The 19540-nt window shown below is 37.2% G+C and overlaps 2 protein-coding genes across 2 annotated transcripts; both read right to left on the bottom strand.

Annotated features, from left to right (window-relative positions):
- Positions 1 to 1554: 1554 nt before the first annotated feature.
- Positions 1555 to 5970, bottom strand: LOC131992702 (sperm-associated antigen 16 protein). Its single transcript, XM_059358370.1, has 3 exons — positions 5000 to 5970; positions 3257 to 3361; positions 1555 to 2398 (listed from the first exon to the last, which is right to left on the bottom strand). The coding sequence occupies exons 1-3, from the start codon at positions 5939 to 5941 to the stop codon at positions 1745 to 1747; spliced, it is 1701 nt and encodes a 566-aa protein (XP_059214353.1). The 5' UTR covers positions 5942 to 5970; the 3' UTR covers positions 1555 to 1744.
- Positions 5971 to 8288: 2318 nt separating this feature from the next.
- LOC131992950 (serine/threonine-protein kinase/endoribonuclease IRE1-like) lies at positions 8289 to 15091 on the bottom strand. The gene is made up of 6 exons (XM_059358660.1): positions 13213 to 15091; positions 12282 to 12451; positions 11968 to 12191; positions 11543 to 11672; positions 11351 to 11451; positions 8289 to 10157 (listed from the first exon to the last, which is right to left on the bottom strand). The coding sequence occupies exons 1-6, from the start codon at positions 14564 to 14566 to the stop codon at positions 9917 to 9919; spliced, it is 2220 nt and encodes a 739-aa protein (XP_059214643.1). The 5' UTR covers positions 14567 to 15091; the 3' UTR covers positions 8289 to 9916.
- Between the last annotated feature and the right edge of the window lie 4449 nt (positions 15092 to 19540).

Here is a 19540-nt window from a genome sequence, read left to right as displayed (position 1 = left end):
CTGTCAGTGTTTCTCTCTTGCGTCACAGTCGGAACCATTAACGTGAAAAATCTGAACAGAAATAAATATCTATTAATTTTGTAATAAATCAGTTTTTTTAGTGCTTTTATTTTCATGTGACCGGCTCGTCTTCAGCTGTCTTGAGATGGTCCTCAAACACAAAGTTCACATTAAAACACATCTCAGTTTACTAAGTCATGGTGTCAGCTCATTTTTTGGACATTAATGGGAATTAGACCTCTTTTTTTCTGGCTTGATGATGGAAAGAAATGGTGGGAAGAGACAGTGTTGGTATCTAGTCCAGCATGTCTGGTCCAATTATTCGCACAGTTGAAAAATGTTAACCAATCAGCAGTAGTGATGTGTCAGTGAAGCTTCAAGAACCATTGTCATTATTTTCTGAGCCCACTAAATGGTGCTATTGGTTTAAACAAAAAGGCTGAAGCTATGGTAATTGAGTATGCTTTCAGCTCTTTGTTGAACAGAGAGCACCATCTAGTGGACTCAGAAAATGATGAAAATGGTTCATGAAGCTTCACTGGCACATCACTAATCAGCAGTGAGTTTTTTTCCTGCACAGCATAACTCTAATCCATCCAAGCTCCATTCAAAAAACAAGCATTTGTTCTCTTGTTCCCTGCAGACAGATTTCGTTGGCTGTCAGAAATTAGAAATATATTATTATTATTTTCAAGGCAATTTACGTATGTGTGTGTGTGTGTGTGTGCATATAGGCACCTGCACAGAAATGCGTTCGACAAAAGTTGTAGTTACCTTGTTAAAACACTTATTGCCTTGTGCATGAAGTTAATAAATTGCTGGTTCACTGCATAACATACATTCTCTATATATGTTATATATGTTTTTGTGCTTTGAATGTACAGTCACGGAAAAATATTTTTTTTTATTATTTGTTTGGACAAATATAATGATAACAACAAAAATAACTCATGAGAGTTTAATTCAAGAGCTGATATCTAGCCATTTTCCATGGTTTTCTTGATAATGATTTTGGTTATTATTATTAATTGGCAATCAAAATGAACAAGAAATTGAAGAAAACAATGTTGGTTTAATAATTTTTTCCATGACTGTATGTTGTGTTTAAAATAAATGGAAAAGTGAGATAGTGATTGGAGTTTTTACTATTTTTATTGCTATATTTGAGCAACACCACATTAACATAGACTTATCATAACATATATATTCTTACCAGCAGCAACTCAAAACCAGATAATTTACTGCATTTTTAAAGCGATTAAATTAATTTTGAGCAGAATTAAGTTCAAAGTTTCAGTCCAGCCCTCCGCAACCTTTGCAGTGTCTCATGTGGCCCCTTGGGGAAATGAATTGCCCACCCCTGGTTTAACCCATCAGTATACAATAGTGAAGCCTCATGAACTATTTTCCTTATTTTCTGAGCCCACTAGATGGTGCTCTCTGTTCAACAAAGAGCTGAAAGCACACTCAATTACCATAGCTTCAGCCTTTTTGTTTAAACCTATAGCACCATCTAGTGGGCTCAGAGAATAATGACAATGGTTCATGAGGCTTCATTGGCACATCACTACGACATTCAGAAGGTTTTTTTTAGACAAAAAACGTATTTCTCAGTCATTTTGGTTTAGATTCTGAAACTACGGTTTTTATCTGAGTCAGTATCAAAAGTTTTGTGAGAGAACTTCATCATCATCACAAGAAAAACAACATTTTACATTCACTGGCTTCACTGCAGTTTATCATTTCATTTCAACGCCCAGACGTTTATCAAGCCGTCACTCCCCGCTGACATCAGCGTCTCCCCCGTGTGGTCAAAAGTCACGCTCTGCACGCTGTCGCTGTGTCCCGACAGACTGCTCACCATGCAGGAATCCACCTCCACCAATCTGACCAGACCATCACTGCTGGCAACAGCCATCATCTTCCCTGATGGGCTGAACGCCACCTGGTTGGCCGCCAGTGGCCCGGCATCTACCATGGCCGTGGCCAACGCAGGGTTCCTGATGTCCCACAGGTCGATGACTCCACAGGAGTCACAGGAGGCTATGACATTGCCCGGCAGGCTGAAGGTGGCGTGGTTGCAGGGGTGCTGATGTCCGTGGAAGGTGGCGGTGCAGACACCCAGTCTAACGTCCCACACGGCGAGGGTTTTGTCAGCTGAGCAGGTGAGGAGGAGGTTGGAGAAGGGCAGGAAGCAGATGCTGTTGACCGAAGCGGTGTGGCGACGCATGGTGAGACGGCAGCGCTGGCTGTTCAGGTCCCACAGCTTGGCCGTTTTGTCAGCGGAGCAGGACGCCAGGAAATGGCCGCAGTCGTGGAAGGAGCTGCCCCAGGTGGGCTGAGTGTGACCGGGCAGCGTCAGCACACAGCAGCCTCGAGAGAAATCCCAGAGCCGCACCTGCAGGAAGACGGATCCAAGAGTTAACCACGAAACACGACAAGATCGAGAAGCAAAAAGCTTACACTGGGCTGTTCTCTAGCCTGTTACCTAGAGGTAGTGATGTGCCAGTGAAGCCTCATGAACCATTTTCATTATTTTCTGAGTCCACTAGATGGAGCTCTCTGTTCAACAAAGAGCTGAAAGCACACTCAATTACCACAGCTTCAGCCTTTTTCTTTAAACCAATAGCACCATCTAGTGGGCTCAGAAAATAATGACAATGGTTCATGAGGCTTCATTTTAAGCATTTTGCGATATGGTGTGTATTGTGATACAATATATTGTGATTTAACTGTTTAACTGCATTTTGTGTCCACAAAATTAAATTCAATCCAGAATTGTTTTGTCCAATGAGAGAAAATGTTCATCTCACTTCAGTCTTTTTATTTCTCCTCAATGAGAGTCAAACCCACAGACTGACCAACAAAGTATTCAGTCAAACTGAACTGAACTGATATCAAACATGTATGGATGACAACAACTGCCGCATTTTATAAAACTTTCAAAAGCAACAATCTTCACTGCACTGGATTTTTAAAAATGAAACATAGAAAAAAAGCTGAACTTTGCATCGTTATTTCGACAACTTCCCAACAATCTTCTAGATTCATACGATACTAGTATCTCCGGTATATTCTTCAAAGTCAGCCCTTCACAAAAAAAAAAAAAACGAAAAAGGCGAAATTACACTAAATATCGATACTTGGCAGCCATGAATCGATATAATATTACCTCACAAATAGCGCAATATTATACTATATTTCCCCCACCATTACTGTTCCCAACCATAAGGTGTGTAAGTGAAGATGAACATACCATAGAGTCTCCGCTGGTTGTTGCCAGTTTTGCTCCATCAGGGTGAAAGCTGCAGCCAGACAGCCAATCAGAGTGACCCTCACCTGTCTGGAGCTTCTGACCAATCTGCCAACACACAATACATGACATCAGCCAATAAGAGGGACCCCTACCTGTCAACAAACTACGGTTTCATTGAATTTAAGACTTCAGAGGTTTTTGCCTGAAAGATTTTTGTCGCAGAGCAAGTAAGCAGCCTCTGGGCCCCATGAGTAAAGTGCCTGTATTCTATCTCGTCACCAGCAGGGGGGGACACCACCAGTTGCAAAGGGAAGGCTGTTTATATGTAAGACAATAGGAAAATTATCCTACTTCTAACTTGATTTATTGCTTTGCAGGCTCAACCTTCTCACTTTTTTGTTTAAAATCAAATCTTGAAATTTAGATTTACAGGTCAGGCAAGCTGATGAATATTTATTTGGTATTTTGATAACCGCTGGTAAAAAAAAAAAAAAGCAGGAGTGGATAGGTATAGTAAATGACATTTATCTTTTGGAGAGGATTACCTTCTCCCTTCGCCTTCAGAAAGATAAATGTATTAAACTGTGGTCCAAGTGGGTTAAATATGTTAATCTGGAACAGACAGAAGTACTGTATGGATGACCCTGTAATGCCCTTTTGTACTTTATTATTTCATGTTTTATTGGGTCTAATGATTAGTTTGCATTACTTATATTTCATTTCTACACTCCCTGGTGGATAATTTATTTTTCTTTTCTTTCTTTTTTTTCCTTCTATTTGCTGTTATACATATGCCTACCTTTCCCAGTTTGTTCAAAATTCTCAAATGTAATACACTTAACTTTCTGTATCTTGTTTCTTGTTTTGTAAATAAATAAAAAAAACCTTGATTGTGAGTGGCAGAAATACTATTGTATATTGTCTGAAAGTAAGCACTGTATTATAATGCTCTCACAAAATAAAGATAAAAAATAATCAAATCTTGTGTTTTCTCACCCCATCCCATTTCATATCTAGTATTTAATCAGATGTCAGTTTATCTCTTCTCATCTCATGTAAACCCATCACATTTTATAATTAATAATTATAATATTTATATATATATATATAGTAATTTACAATATACATGTATAGGCATTTACAATGTAATATAAATTGTTTATAGTATATATATATATATATATATATATATATATATATATATATATATACATATAATTGTTTATAATATTTGTATGTGACTATATTGATTATTCATATATATATATGTATATAGATATAGAGACCTGTTAAGGGGTAGGACTCGATAAGTTTTTTTACTTCTTCCTACTCCCTTTCGAGCTTGCAGAAAGTGTCTGTTTTCTCAATTTTTTTTTTGCTTTTTTATTTATTCATCTATTAATATTTAAACTTGTTTTTTTTATTTGCTTGCATGTTCGAAATAAAGACAATCATTCATTCAATCAATCAATCAATCAATCAATCAATCAATCAATCAATCAATCATTCAATCAATCAATCAATCAATCAATCAATCAATCAATCAAATAATTAGTCCTATCTCATCTCATTTCATTTTAATTCACATCCCATCCCATGACATCTCATGCCATCCCAACTCATATCATCTCATATCGTATGTCATCTCTTCTTATATCTGATCCTGTCTCATGTTATAGATCATCTCATCTTCTATGTGGTCCTATCTCATCTCATCATCTCATCTCATCTCATCCATCTCACCTTCTCTCCATCAGCCTGCAGCAGCCACAGCCTCCAGCTGCTGTCATCACTGGCAGAAGCCAGGATCCGTTTCCGTGGGTGGAGGTCGATGCAGCTGATGGGAAGCTGGTGGGCTCTGATGGAGTAGGACAGGCTAAAGGAACTGGGGCTTTTACATTTTTGAGATTTCACCTGAGCCAGATGGTTGTTAACCTGCCTGCTGCAGACAGGAAACTGTGTGTCCTGTGGAGGTCTGCTCATGGTGCTTTTTGCTGGGGATTTATCAGCACTATTGCTCCTTTTGATGCTTCTGTCTTTCTTGATTTCTCGATTTGCAGTATTTTGAACTCTCTTGATGAGCATTTTCTGCCTCAGAGCTGCATGGTATTTGTCCTCCAGCTGCCTCAGTGCCGGTTCATAGGACTCCAGGTGTTTCCTCAGCTGTTTGAAGTCCTGTATCAAACGGTTTTTGTCCTCAGCAACTCGTCTGTACTGCAGCCGGTGGAAGTTCCTCTCCCTCTGCATGCTGGCAAGGCCCTCCCCTACACCCAGCACCTCCTGTCTGAGCTGCTCCGTCTCCCTGCGGACCGCCTCCAGCTCTCTCTGGAGGAGCTGCCTGTGTGTGAGGGCATCAGGAATGAACAAGATACCGCTTTCTGTCATGTTCAGAGTCTCTATCAGGCGTTTCTGGGCCGAGCCGTACCACTCAGACTCAAAGCTGTCCAGAGTGCGGCTCAGGCCGGCTCTCCGGAGGAAGTTCCTCAGGAAGTCGTCCACTGCCTCTGGGATTTTAGGGACAATTTGTTGCTTGAATGCTCCAGGTTTTCTTCTGGAAGCAGAAGAGGGGGCAGCCTCCCTCAAGGCCTCCTCACAGTCCTCCTCCTCCTCAACACTCCTCTCCTCCTCCTCTGAGAAAACCTCCTTGCTCTCCTCCTCTGCTCTCTCTTTTCTTCTTGCTGACATTTTCTCTCCTCTGTCTCTGAGCTTTTTGTTTACCTGTTGCCGTAGTAACTGAGCAGCTGAGTTCCACCCTGTGTTGTTTGACCTGTTGCCATAGCAACTCTGCAAAACTCTTAGCTTCTTAGTAGTGTTTAAATGTTTATTTGCTCTGTTAACATTTCTATGTATTGGTTATAGAGCTGCAACAATTAATCTATTAATCGAACAATAATCAATTATTAAATTAATCGTCAACTATTTTGATAATCTAATAATTAGTTTGAGCAGTTTTTTTAAACACAATAAGTCCAAATTTTTGGATTTCAGCTTCTTCAATGTGAATATTTCTGGTTTCTTTGTTCCTTTATGACAATAAACTGAATATCTCTTTGGTTTGTGGACAAAACAAGAGATTTGAGGACGTCATCTTGTGGTTTGGGAAACACTGATTGATATTTTTCAACATTTTATTGACCAAACAACTAATCAATTAATCGCTTAAATAATCGACAGAGTAATCGATAATGAAAATAATCATTAGTTGCAGTCCTAATTGGTTATGCAGCAGGTTTCTTATTGTGGCATTTCCTGTTAGTCTCCTGGTTTTTTAGTCTAAAGCTAGAAATTAAATCAGCTTTTATACTCTTTTTTTCATTGTTTATTTATGTTAGAAGCCATTATTTAATAAAAGCATATAACCAACACTGTCCAAAGAATTGGGAAATTAATATTTATATGCATATTTTATTACAGGCATACATTAAACAATAAATAAAATATAAATATATCTCATATAACATCTCCATTCTGTTTACTAAATTGTTCTATTATTATTTGTTTTTTATTATTTGTTATTTTTGTTGTTGTCACTGTGAGTGATATGAAAGGTGCCTATGACAAATACAACAGCATATACAAAAATCTTTGTATAAAATAAGTATGTAGGGGGAAAAAAACAACAGAATCCACATTGGGGTCAAATAAGGCATGTTTTGGGGTTGAGAGGGTTTATAACTTTCAGTTTAAGTTTTACATCATGTCCTCGTTGACTTTTTAATTTTCCTCATTCAAGCTTGAAACCAGAACTTCTAATGTGTACAGCTGTGAAATAAGTACTTTTTGATCGTAGTGCACTGTAAAAAAAAAAGACTGTTATTTCTACGGTAAAAAAAACGGTAGCTGTGGTTGCCAGAAGTTTACTGTAATAAATACGCTGCAACTTTTTCTAATATTATGGTAAAATGATATTAGCACTGTTGATTTCACATTTAAGATTGCCATTTTATTCCATATTTTACCTTAAAAATTAAAAGTGTTTCCTTCAAAAGAAAAGCTGTTCTGCCATGTAAATGACAAGAAAATACTTTATAAATGCCGCATAAATTAAAGATTTTACCATTTGTACGTTTAACAGTGAGAAAAAGTATTTTTACAAAAAATAAATGCAAAAATTGCAGTGATGCTTGTATATATATTACAGTATATTTTTCTTACATTCACACTCCCAGTGTATTTTACAGTTAAGTAATGTATTTTTCAAAAAGAAAATGTAAAGAATACAGTTTTGGCTGATATATACATTTACAGTGTTTCATTGTTACTGAAACTGAATTAACCCATTTATTATTTTACGGTCTTTTACTGTCATGGTTTAGCAGTTTTTCACCGTAAAATCTACAGATATTTTTTATAGTATAGGTCTATGGATGAAACATTGTGTCACTAAATACATAATAAATGTGGCATCAAATAAACATCAGAAAGGATAATAACTCCAGGGCCTCTTGAACACAATAAAATATTATGGCATTGACCAATGCTGGTGTAATCAAATCTTAAATAGTATGGTTTTAAATATACAAAATGTAAAACTGCTGACACCCGACTCCCTCCACACAATCACACACACCTTGTGCCATCTTGTCTGTCTGTTGTGGCCAAATACTTTTTGTTTGTCCTGCAATACAATAAAAAGCAACTTGGGCCAATTTTGGACTTATTTGGAAAAAAATATTTGAGTATATCCAAGTTTCTCATTTCAAGCAACCAACTTCCTTAAGTTCAGACCTGGAGGATACTTAGAAAAAAATCAAACTAAAAAAAGAAACTTGTTTCAAACTGCAGGTCAAAATGTTTCATTCATAAATTAGTGCCTATAAAGCAAGTTCAAAGCTCAGCGCTCTCTCTCTCTGCCAACATTTCATGCTCTATTTTATTAGAGAGTATAAGAGAAATTCTTGAGGAAACCTTTAAAATTGAATTATCTGACACGACCGAAAATCCTCACCTATTTCTCTGCGCAGATCGTTTGATGGGGAATGATGAGCAGGAGACGTCCAAGTTCTCAGTTTAACATAATTTTATTACAATATGTCAAGAAATGTGCATTTTACAGAGATATCTGTGGGTTCAAACATCACTTCCCTGATTTACATGCAGACTGGTTTCAGGTCATGAAGTCTGAACCAGTCTCCTTTCCCTCGAACCCATTGTAGATTTCTTCCAGGAAGTTCCGTCTTCTGGATCCGCTGATTGGTCAGTTTTAATCAATACAGGGACACGTCATGTCACCGGGCAGCAATCTTCTCTGCCCGGCACACTGTGTCCTGACCTGCTATCAAAACTTGTTAAGACAAACATTCTGCCTTGTTATGTCTTACAGATATAATTTGGAGACACAGATTATAGAATCTTAATCAGTTTAAGCAAACTGAATATATGTATTTAAAGTAATCACAGTTTCTAAATCAATATTAACACACAAACATAATCATTGTATCAAAATCATATTGCATGATTAATATATAAATGCATAGAGAGAGGGCACATACACACGTATGCATGCATTTGATAGTGACCTGTGACACGCACAGAGACAGACAACAGAGAGAGAATTACAAATTATTTTAACAAGAGCTGAAAAAGAAATTAAAGATTTTCAGTGTAACTCATGTAGATACATGCTAAGCTGGTATACATACTTCTGCCAACATTTGTTATTTCATTGTTCCGAGACATGAGTAGGACAAAAAATTTAATGAGATGAGTTAATATTTCCAAAGAAAAGTAAAAATTCTAATGTCATTTGTAAAGGAAGTGAAAGAAATCACACTGAGCTTTCATCCAGCCAAAGCCATAATACGTGAGAGGGAAGACTTGGTCCTGATTGATATTGAGCCCTGATACTAACATTTAATACATTCAAAAAGTTTTATACAAATAAAGTAGAAATTTCTCTTTAGACTTTGTACATAAGACAAGACCAGCAAAACCAACTCAAGAGACTAAAATAACTCAAATAGTTTTTCCAAAATCAAAACAAGAGATTAAGAAAGGACAATTACAACAATAAAAACTAAAGCAGTAAAAAATATATCAGCAGTAAAATATAAGGTACAAAGTAGCTAAGTATTTTCAATTTCAATATACTGCAATCTGTGAAAATGTGTGTCATCCTTAATTGCAGCCATCAGATAATGTAGCAAAATAAAACTGAAATATTTTCTTATGAGGCTTATGGTCAAAGAAAAGTAAAAAAAATCTTACAAAATACTAAAGTGCCCCTTGAAAATGTACCACAGCACAGTATCTTACAATCCATTAGCCTACTGTTACTGTGTGCCTTTAAAAAATAATTCCAATGAACAATACACATGCAAAACCTCACAGGCTTATTAACAGAAGATGTTTTGACATGTCACAGTCAGAAAAACAGCTTTTAAACATGGTTTGAACACATAACTTTTAAAAACTACAATATTACATTACCCCCGAGGTCAGCCCTACACATGGGTGTGTATGTGACTGTCTGAATGAATGAATGATCCCACTTTGTGTGGGGTCGGGGCTGCTTTTGAGATAGCAAGACTACGTGCTTGCTATCTACGTAGCTGTTAGCAGGTAATACAATGGTGTATATACATGTCTATATTCATGTTACAGCAATAGTTATTGACATTAACTATTCCTGTAACACATCGCATTGACCAAAAGTCAGTCTCATTTTTGGGATCCGTTGTCCTTTTTCGAGACACTGGGCTGAGACTCTTGAACTGGGAGACCCACATGCTCCTCAGGGTTTATGCACAGGTTTATAAAGCTGCTGCTGAGGTATTTTCTTCTCAACAGTTCCTTCAAGGGGGTCTCTGAATTCCACCCTTGGGTCTTGGCAAACGTGTAAACACATCCAAAGAGATCAGGAAATATCGACACCACATCAACTTGAGCTGCATCCTTCTCACTGCAAACAAAGAGGAACATTCCATTATGAACACTTATGTGGTCATTAGTGTCATCCACTTGTGTAGTAAAATTATTAGTTTTTAGAAGGGCAGGGACTTTAACGCGTTAATTAAGATTAATTAATTACACAAAAATTAACACGTTAAAAAAATTGACGCATTTTAATCACACTTATTTTTGCACCGCGGAACGTCTCTCACTGGATGAGTTTCAGGCGGACCGATTATACTGGAGCACCAACTAGCGTTTATGAGTTCAGACAACAACAAACCACTGTGAACATGAAGGAAGAAGCTGATGAGACGCTTTGGTTAGCCCCGTGGATGATAGGACATTTTGTTACAAAAAAACAATGGGTGGAAGCGTCGATAAGTAATAATAATAGTCAGGGTTTCCAATTTTCTGAATGTACTTGAAAGTATTGTGTTTTACTTTAAAAACCAAAGTATTCTAGTTTACAGAAGGTCTTCCTACCTATAGGCTGCCTGAATTTCTGAAATGTACTATATTTCTAAATATGCTATTGCTACACTTGATGGTAGGAGGCCCCGGGGAAGACCCAGAACACGGTGGAGGGATTATATCTCTCGCCTGGCCTGGGAACACCTCGGGGTCCCCCAGGAGGAGCTGGACGTTGTGGCTGGGGAGAGGGACGCCTGGAATGCCCTGCTTAGCCTGCTGCCCCGCGACCCGGCCCCGGATAAGCGGACGAGAATGGATGGATGGATGGATACACTTGATGGCAAAAGTTGCACTGGTCTGTTGGACTTTTGGACAACAATAACAAATTTTGTTGCTTAAGCTTATGTATTCAGTCATTATTCAATGGTATACTAAAAATCAATGTGAAAAAAAATTACATCTCACTGTTCTCAGGTCAAATATTTACATGCGATTAATTTCGATTAATTAATTACAAAGCATCTGATTAATTAGATAATTTTTTTTAATCGAGTCCCGGCCCTAGTTTTTAGTAATATGTGCTAAAGGTGAATGGACTGTTGTTTGTGGAGCTCAGAGGAATGATGAGTTACTACTGAAAAACTCAACATCAAGGTCTCTTTACAGAAAGAAATGCCTTCAATCAGTATCAACCATTCAAATTCCTCCGCCAAAAGAATAGTGAGAGAAATAAGTATGAAAATATGATGTTGAGATGAATAATAATGGTTTTTAATCAGTTTAACTCACTAGTGCTCCTGGAGGTTTCGTATGAAGCGCAGTAATCCCAGTGTGTTGTCAGGGTAGGCTTTGTTCTTGCCATCCATCTTTTGGACCAACTCTGGTGGAAACTGGAGCCAAATGTTAGTTAGTTTTAATTATATTTGGCATTAAACAAGTGGGGTTCTTAAAAAAAAGAAGAGATTGTTATGTTGCAGTCACCTTTTCTTTCCACTGTTTCAAGGATCCATCCACAGAACATTTTTCCAGTGAAGAAATGAACTCCTGGTCAGCCTTTCGACAGTTTCTCACCTCCTCCCTGTTTCCAACCTTTCTCAAATATTCTACTTTCCTGAAAAATAAAATACATTTAGGGTGTATGTTTGCCAAAATATCATAAACTTTCTTCAATATCATATTGATGTAAATGGGTTTTATAGAGATGCTATTTAAATACTCTAAATTGATGAGGTTAAGCAATTAAAGACAAAGAACACATGGAAGGCATAGCTTAAAGTAAATTATTTCATTGACATATTTTTCCATTTCAGATTTTGATACAGACTTTAAGAAACACAAAACATCTAAATAATTGCAAAACACTTCAATTAATCTGAATGTATTGATCATGATGAAAGTGACTCTACCTGTCAGTGGTCCAGAAGAAGGGATGACTCAAGCATTCTTCTACTTTAGGTCTTTTCTTTGGTTCTTCATTGATCATCCCCTCGATGAGATCCTTTGCCACAACATCTTCCACATGGTCCAAAGTGTACTTTCCTTCATCGATGTTGTTCTCACATTTAGAGGGTTTGTCGCCAAAAGGATGGTGTCCTCCAGAGAGGATATAGTAGATCAGCATCCCCGCCACCTTAACAGTTACAAATGAATTTTTAGCACTTAAGGATGTATTTTCCAACTTCCAAGTCATGAATTAAGTTTGTGTAGTAGTAAAACTGACCTGTATATCAGTGCTGGACTTGTATGGTATGACAGTGTCACCTTCTTCTACTAAAGTCTCCTTGGCCATCCAGCATTTTGTTCCTGCACTGCCTGTGCGATAAGTTGTTTGACCTTTGGATAACCGTCTACTGGTGCCAAAATCTGCTAATCTTGCTCTCCCGTTAACATCTGCAGAAGAAATCAGGCAGACAAGCTCAGGAAAATAAATAATGTATGATAATTAAAACTAGAAAATTTCCTCTGGGGAAATTCTGAAAGGGCCACGGGGGCTACTGCCGGTGTGTGGACACTATGATGAGATTCTTCAGAGATTTCAAACAATTAATACTAGTAATGTTATGATACTATATTATATACAAGGAGCACACCTACAACAAGCATTCCTTTTCAAGTATTCATTTATAAAGCAACCTATGACCTTTAACCTCAAAATGTGTGTGTGAAACGTGTATCTGGAGGAGTGTGCACGTTTAGGCCCGCGTGCGTGTGTATGTGTGTGTGAAGCATGTGTATCTGGAGGAGTGTGCGCGCTTACACGCGCATATGTGTGTGTGAAGCATGTGTATCTGGAGGAGTGTGCGCGCTTACACGCGCATATGTGTGTGTGAAGCAAGTGTATCTGGAGGAGTGTGCACGCTTATGCGCGCATGTGTTTGTGTATGTTTGTGTGTGACTAAAATCACCTAAAGTTACCTGTGTGTGTGTGTGTGTGTGTGTGCGTGTGTGTGTGTGTGTGTGTCTTAGAGTTGTAGGACTAGTAGCGTGTACGGAAGAGGAAGAAGAAAAAATCCACAGTATAACAATAGTGCCCCAAGCACTGCTTTTGCTGTAGGGGCCAGTGTGATTGCCCCGTGGCCCTAATTAAAGTATTGTTATTTACTATACATCAAATTATGAAGTAATATCAGGATACTTTTGACTTGTCTTACCAATCAAAACATTCTGTGGTTTGAGATCTCGGTGGAGAATTGGAGGATTCTGACAATGAAGCACCTTTAAACTCTCGAGAACCTGTTTGACAAGTGTCTTTTTCAGCAGATCACCATCATCGATCTTTCGGATGTATTCTTCCAGGGTGTACTCACACAGTTGAAGACCAAGATATCCAAAGTTCTCATCCTCTGCAAAGTCCACGTATCGTACAATAGATGGATGATCAAGCTCTGGAAGACGCAGAAATCCTTCCTCATTCTTCAGCACTCCATAGTTTAATTGAGTCATTTTTTTTATAGCAACTTCAGTGCCATCATCTCTCAGCCCCAAGAAGACTTCAGTGCCATCACTTCCCCTCGCTATGCGGAATTCTTTTTTCACATAGATCATGCTCCCAATTCTGGTTACTTCACTTTCATCAGTGCTAACAAGCTTCTCTAATTGACCTCTCCATCTCTTGCTGATTTGTAGCCATTTGTGTCTCACTGGTGACAGAGAGGTGTTACAGTGGATTGGCTTCACATTTGAAGTTGACTCCACAACTGGAGCTGCTGTGAGGTCAGTTGCAGCAGTGCAAACTTCATCTGTTAGGTCTTCACAGTTTTCTGGCTTTACCTTCTTTTTCTTCTTCTTTCTCTTTTTTTTCTTGGATTCAGGCAATGCTTTGCAGTCGTCCCATTCCTCGTTTGGTTCACTGAAATGATTTTTCAGTCGTCTGAGCACTTCTTTCAGCTTGTCATTCATGTTCATATCTACAGATGTCAGTATGTCCTCAGGTACTGAAGTTATCCCCACTGATGTGAAGATTATGGCTGCATGATCAAATGACAGCAAGTTTCCAAATATACCATATGTGAAGACTCTCATGTTTGAAGAGAATTCTTTTTGCACAAAAGGAGCGACTGCTTTGCATAACTTCTCAATAAAGTTGGGATGCCACTCATTTGTACTTTTTGTTTTCTGTGTTATCAAATACAGTGCTTCCACAATAACTTCACATATATGAGGTCTTTTGATTGAGTGAAGTTGTTTCAGTAGTTCGGGGATCATGGCCGATGTTTGCTCATTTGTTATCTCTTCCACTGTCAGCAAAACTGCATATAAACTTACAATTGCCATAGCTACATATTCCTGAGGAATGTTTGGGAGGCGACTGATAGCATCTGTCATGTAGGAGTTCAGATTTCCAGTGTCCTTCAGCCATTTAATACATCCCTGGCGGTATTTTTCTTCATTCCGCCCTGTTACGCTAAAAAGGTTTTCGATCATGGTCACATGGAACTGAGGATGCTCCTTCAGCATGTGGCTGTGAAAACTTTTAAGCACTTCTTTAGGTGATTTCCTTCGCATAGCAATTTCCAAATCTAGGAAATATCTGATTTTGGAGCAGAATGTATCTCCTTTCGATGCAAGGTTATGAATCACCTGAGATATTTTTTTATTGTGAATATCTTGTTTACGGTCAGTGATAGGGAACAATGTTACCTTAGCACCAGCAGAAAGGAGAACTTTCACAACATCCTCTCTGTTGTTGACGGCAGCAGTTTGTAGTGGAGTGAACCGCTGTTTGTTACTCCATCCATCTGGATTAGCTTTTGCTTCAAGCAGCTTCTCCACAAAAAGCAGTGGTGCTTCGGATTGTGAGACATAATGCAAAGGCGTAAGGCCATATCGGGATGGTCTGTCAGGGTGTGCACCTTGATGCAAAAGAAAAGTAAAAATATCTCTACTGTGAATCACAACGGCAGCAATCAGAGGTGTTATATAGTCACCACACTCTCTGCACGGGTAAACTTCATTAATTTTGATGTCCTTGAGTATTTTTTTGAGCTCCTCAAGGTCGTCGTTAATAATATGCTGTATTATAAAATGTGTTTCTTCTGGGGGGCCGTCAAGTAGTGTTGATATGTCCATGGGTTGAAAGAGATTAATTTCTTTGCTTCAGAAAAACTGTGAGAAAAAAAACAAAAAATCAGATATCACAATCAATGATATTTAACCCTTAATAGGGCACTCATTGAAATACTTGCAAATTCCAAATTTCAACCCTAGAGAATATTGGAGAATATTACATACAGCCAGAATGTATAAAAAAAAAACATACGGACCCGGGGGAGGAGGGTAATTTTTTGAGAAAAAAGTTCACGAGATTAAATTGGCAAATGTAGGAGAAACAATGCGCAGATTTATGAGATTTAAAGTGGTGAATCTGCAAGAAAAAACGTTTTTTTCACTTTTTTCTCGTAAATCTGTGACTTTTTTGCGCAGATTTGCCACTTTGAATCTCTTAAATCTGTGACTTTTTTTTTTTGAAGATTTGCCACTTTTCTCTAAATCTTACAAATCCATGTGGTTCTACGACCTCAAAGAGAGACATGGGGACCCCATTTTGATATTCACTGAAGTTACCAAATATAGTTCTTCGCCCGATAAAGGGTTAAACCTTGGACAGAGGTCATGTTTATTTTTTCAGTGCGTCAGTGAGTTTTAACATGTCTGCAATAAATAGAATTCGGGAACATTAAAGCTCCTTTATTTAAATTACTGAGAACAGGTTGAGTAGTCATTTAATTTAGACACAAATACAGTTGTGTAAACACTGCTAAATTATACAATTGCTAATGTTTATGACTTAATGCTTTTAGTATTTATAACTTACTCATGAACAAAGACTCCCACACTTTGCCCTCACTGACTCACTTCGATTTTGAACTTCCTCATTTAGGCCTGAAACCAGAACTCAACTTTGAATGTGCACAGCTTTGCAATACCTATACATTACTTGAGTCGTACAAGGATGAAATATTGTGTTTCTACTAAATAAACTGTTGGTTAACTCATTATTACATCAAATTACCACAAGAAAAGATTATAAGTATAGTATAGTAGGGTTGCATGAATGTGCTTCTCTTGAGTAAGCATACAGAACATACAGTTTAATGTAACAGTGAGAGGATTGTAGGAAAATTAACTTACAATATCTATGTGGAAAGTCCTCCTCAGTCTGAAGTTACAGTTAGCATGTCTTACTTTTCCTGCTTTTCCGTCTTTCACGTCTTTTCCGTGTTTGACTTCTCTGATTCTGCCTCTCTCTCTATTATGCTCCTCCCATCTACAGTTACAGGTGGGACCAGAGACTTGAAGAGGAAGAGGCTGGGTTTCCATAAAAGTTGTCATTATTGGTGAATCTACATTAAATCTACATTTTCAGTTATTGACAATATTCTTCTTCATGTTTATTGCCGAATTAAACGCCGGTCAAAGATGTGACAGTAAGTACAGATAGTAAAAGTGCAGCCTATCTATGAAGGAGACGAGGGTTTGCGCAACACACACACACACACACACACACACACCTCTATACAAGCCAATGCTTAGCACACTCTGGGCGTGTACTGACCTGAATAGGGTAGGCCAGACATTGCCTGTACCTGATTGAAGTATAATTCTGCTGTAGTGTGATGCTTTGCAAGAGGTTTGACATTCTGATGGAACCATTCTTCAAACACAAACAGCCAAACTAAGCACATACATTTGCCCTCATTTATCAAATGAGTGTACGACAAAAAGTGAGCCTAAAGTGGGCGAATGATCATTTCTATGCAAGGCTTGGCATTTATTAATTTGGACGTAAGCGGAGGGTACGATCAGATCTCACGTCTGGTCTCAGCTCGTGTACGCAAATTTGAGTCAGCGTTACTGGGACTCCATTTGGATTAGCTTTTGCTTCAAGCAGTTTCTCCACAAAAAGCAGTGGTGCTTTGGCTAGTGAGACATAATGCAAAAGTGTAAGGCCATCTTGGGATGGACCACTTGTGATTCCCTACAGCAGCAATCAGTGGTGTTTTATAGTCATTACACTCTCTGCACGGGTTAACTTAATAAGGGCCACGGGGCAATCGCACCGAGCACTGGCCCCTAGAGCTATGCAATAGCTATTGTTATACTACAACTCTTGGAGATTGATTATACATCAAAACGTGCGGTTTGATCGGGATCGGTGTGCTATTACTTTTCTCTATGGAATACGAATTTTTCGCGAAAACTGCGCAAAATTTTGCATTGAAGTGAATGGGACGGACGAAAAGAAAAATTTACGAAAAAGAACTCTAATTTGAGATTTTCAAACGTCTACTTCTCCAGCATAATTTCACCTTGGGACTCTCATTTAAACTTTAAACAGTAGACACAAGTCTTGTGTATCGGTGTATTAATCCACGTTTCGATAGGTCATATAGGTTTTTTATCAATCCCTGTTCAATGACCATGATCATTTTTGGAGAAGTTCTGAGATTATAATGGGTGTGTATTGCATGGAATGTTCGTGTCAGAGTGTGTGATGTCATCGCCAGAGTGTAGAGGGAGAGATAAAACTGTCAAAAAATAAATTTGAAAACTGCGCTCCAGGCTGCAAATTCCACTCTACAAAAATAATTTATACATAGAAACGTAGGAAAATGTGTCTTCTCACTTCTCACTTCTCACTTTATGTGATTTTAGTTACACACACGTACACACTCCTCCAGATACACGTTTCACACACCACACATTTTGAGGTTAAAGGGCATATGTTGCTGTATAAATAAATAATAAATACTTGAAAAGGAATGCTTGTTGTAGGTGTGCTCCTTGTAAGTAATATAGTATCATAACATTACTCGTATTAATTTGTAGTAGTTTGAAATCTCTGAAGAATCTCATCATAGTGTACACACACCGGCAGTAGCCCCCCGTGGCTATTTCAATTTATTATAATAACCATTTTTTAAATAAGTTATGTCCAGTCAAAAAACATGCTTCCGAATTTAACAGCAATTTGTATCAGTTATGTTTATTATTATTATTATTATTATTATTGTTATTATTATTGCTATTATTATTGTTATTGTTGTTTTTTTATTTTTCTAAATGTGTGATGTGTTGATGTGGAGTATTTACATTTCTGAATAAACTATAGGAGACCTTGTTATTTTTTTGTTAATAATATTTTCCTCCCAAAGACAGAACTTTCTCTAAATAAGTTTTATTAACAAATACTGTGTCAAAAACAGTGTAAAAGAAGATGTTATCAAATTATATATACATGAGGTAAAATATATATATATATATATATATTTTAAAAAAACAAATGCAATCTAAATCTAAGTGTTTAAAAAATGAAATTATGGCATTTCATTGTCAATTGCATTGTTTGTTTATTTTTTGTGTACGCCCATTAGACAGACTTGATATGTAAAAAGAGTTAACATGTGCATTTTTGAAGAAAAATGATATTTGTGAATAAATATTTCCAGTGGTGGGAAGTAACTACGTACATTTACAAATCAAATAACAACATTTTTAGGCAACTATTGTACTTTTTACTCCACTATATTTATCTGACAGTTTAAGTTACTTTTCACGTTGAGATTTAACATGAAATATATGATCCATTTAAAGTAATAATTAAGTCTTATATCAGTATATTAAGTAATCAAATGAGCCCTGTCTTTACAAAATGAAAACACTGTTTATATAAAAGCATAAATGCAAATATTGTAAGAATATATTTAGAATGCAGGTGCATCTCAATACATTAGAATATGATGGAAAAGTCCATTTCCAGTAATAAGTAACAGCATGTGACGTAACATTTAGGTTTTTAGAGTGGGGATATGCTGAACTTGAGCACGTAACATTTAGCATTATAAATAAAGCAGGTTAGGTTTAGTATACTGGTGCATCTCAATACATTAGAATATCATAGAAAAGTTAATTTCCAGCAGTTCAAGCAGCCCCAACCAAGTATTGAGTCATATAGATGGACATACTTTTCAGAGGCCAACATTTCCATATGAAACATACTTTTTCAAATTGGTCTTTTCTAATATTAAACATTTTTTGAGACACTGAATTTAAGGTCTTCATTAAATGTAAGCCATAATCATTACAATTAGAAGAAAATAAATACATTTAGACATGAAATGTAATGGATCTATATAATGTATTATTTCCACTTTTTGAAATGAATTTCTGACATAAATAAACTTTCTATGATATTCTAATTCATTGAGATGCACCTGTATATAAAACAATCTGAGTGGGTCCATTCTGCATGACGAGTACTTTTACTTTTGATACTTTAAGTACATTTTCTGATACTGGTACAATTTTGAGGTATACTTGTACTTTACTTGAACATTTCAATTTTATGTAGCTCTATAATTGTACTCCACTACATTTCAGGCACATATTGTACTTTTTACTCAACTACATTTAGCTGACAGCTTTAGTTACTTTTCAGATTGAGATTCAACAAAATATTAAGTAATATAAATTAGCCCT

Source organism: Centropristis striata, chromosome 19, assembly GCF_030273125.1.
Source record: "Centropristis striata isolate RG_2023a ecotype Rhode Island chromosome 19, C.striata_1.0, whole genome shotgun sequence".
NCBI lineage: Eukaryota > Metazoa > Chordata > Actinopteri > Perciformes > Serranidae > Centropristis > Centropristis striata.
This window is presented reverse-complemented; position numbering and strand designations above follow the sequence as displayed.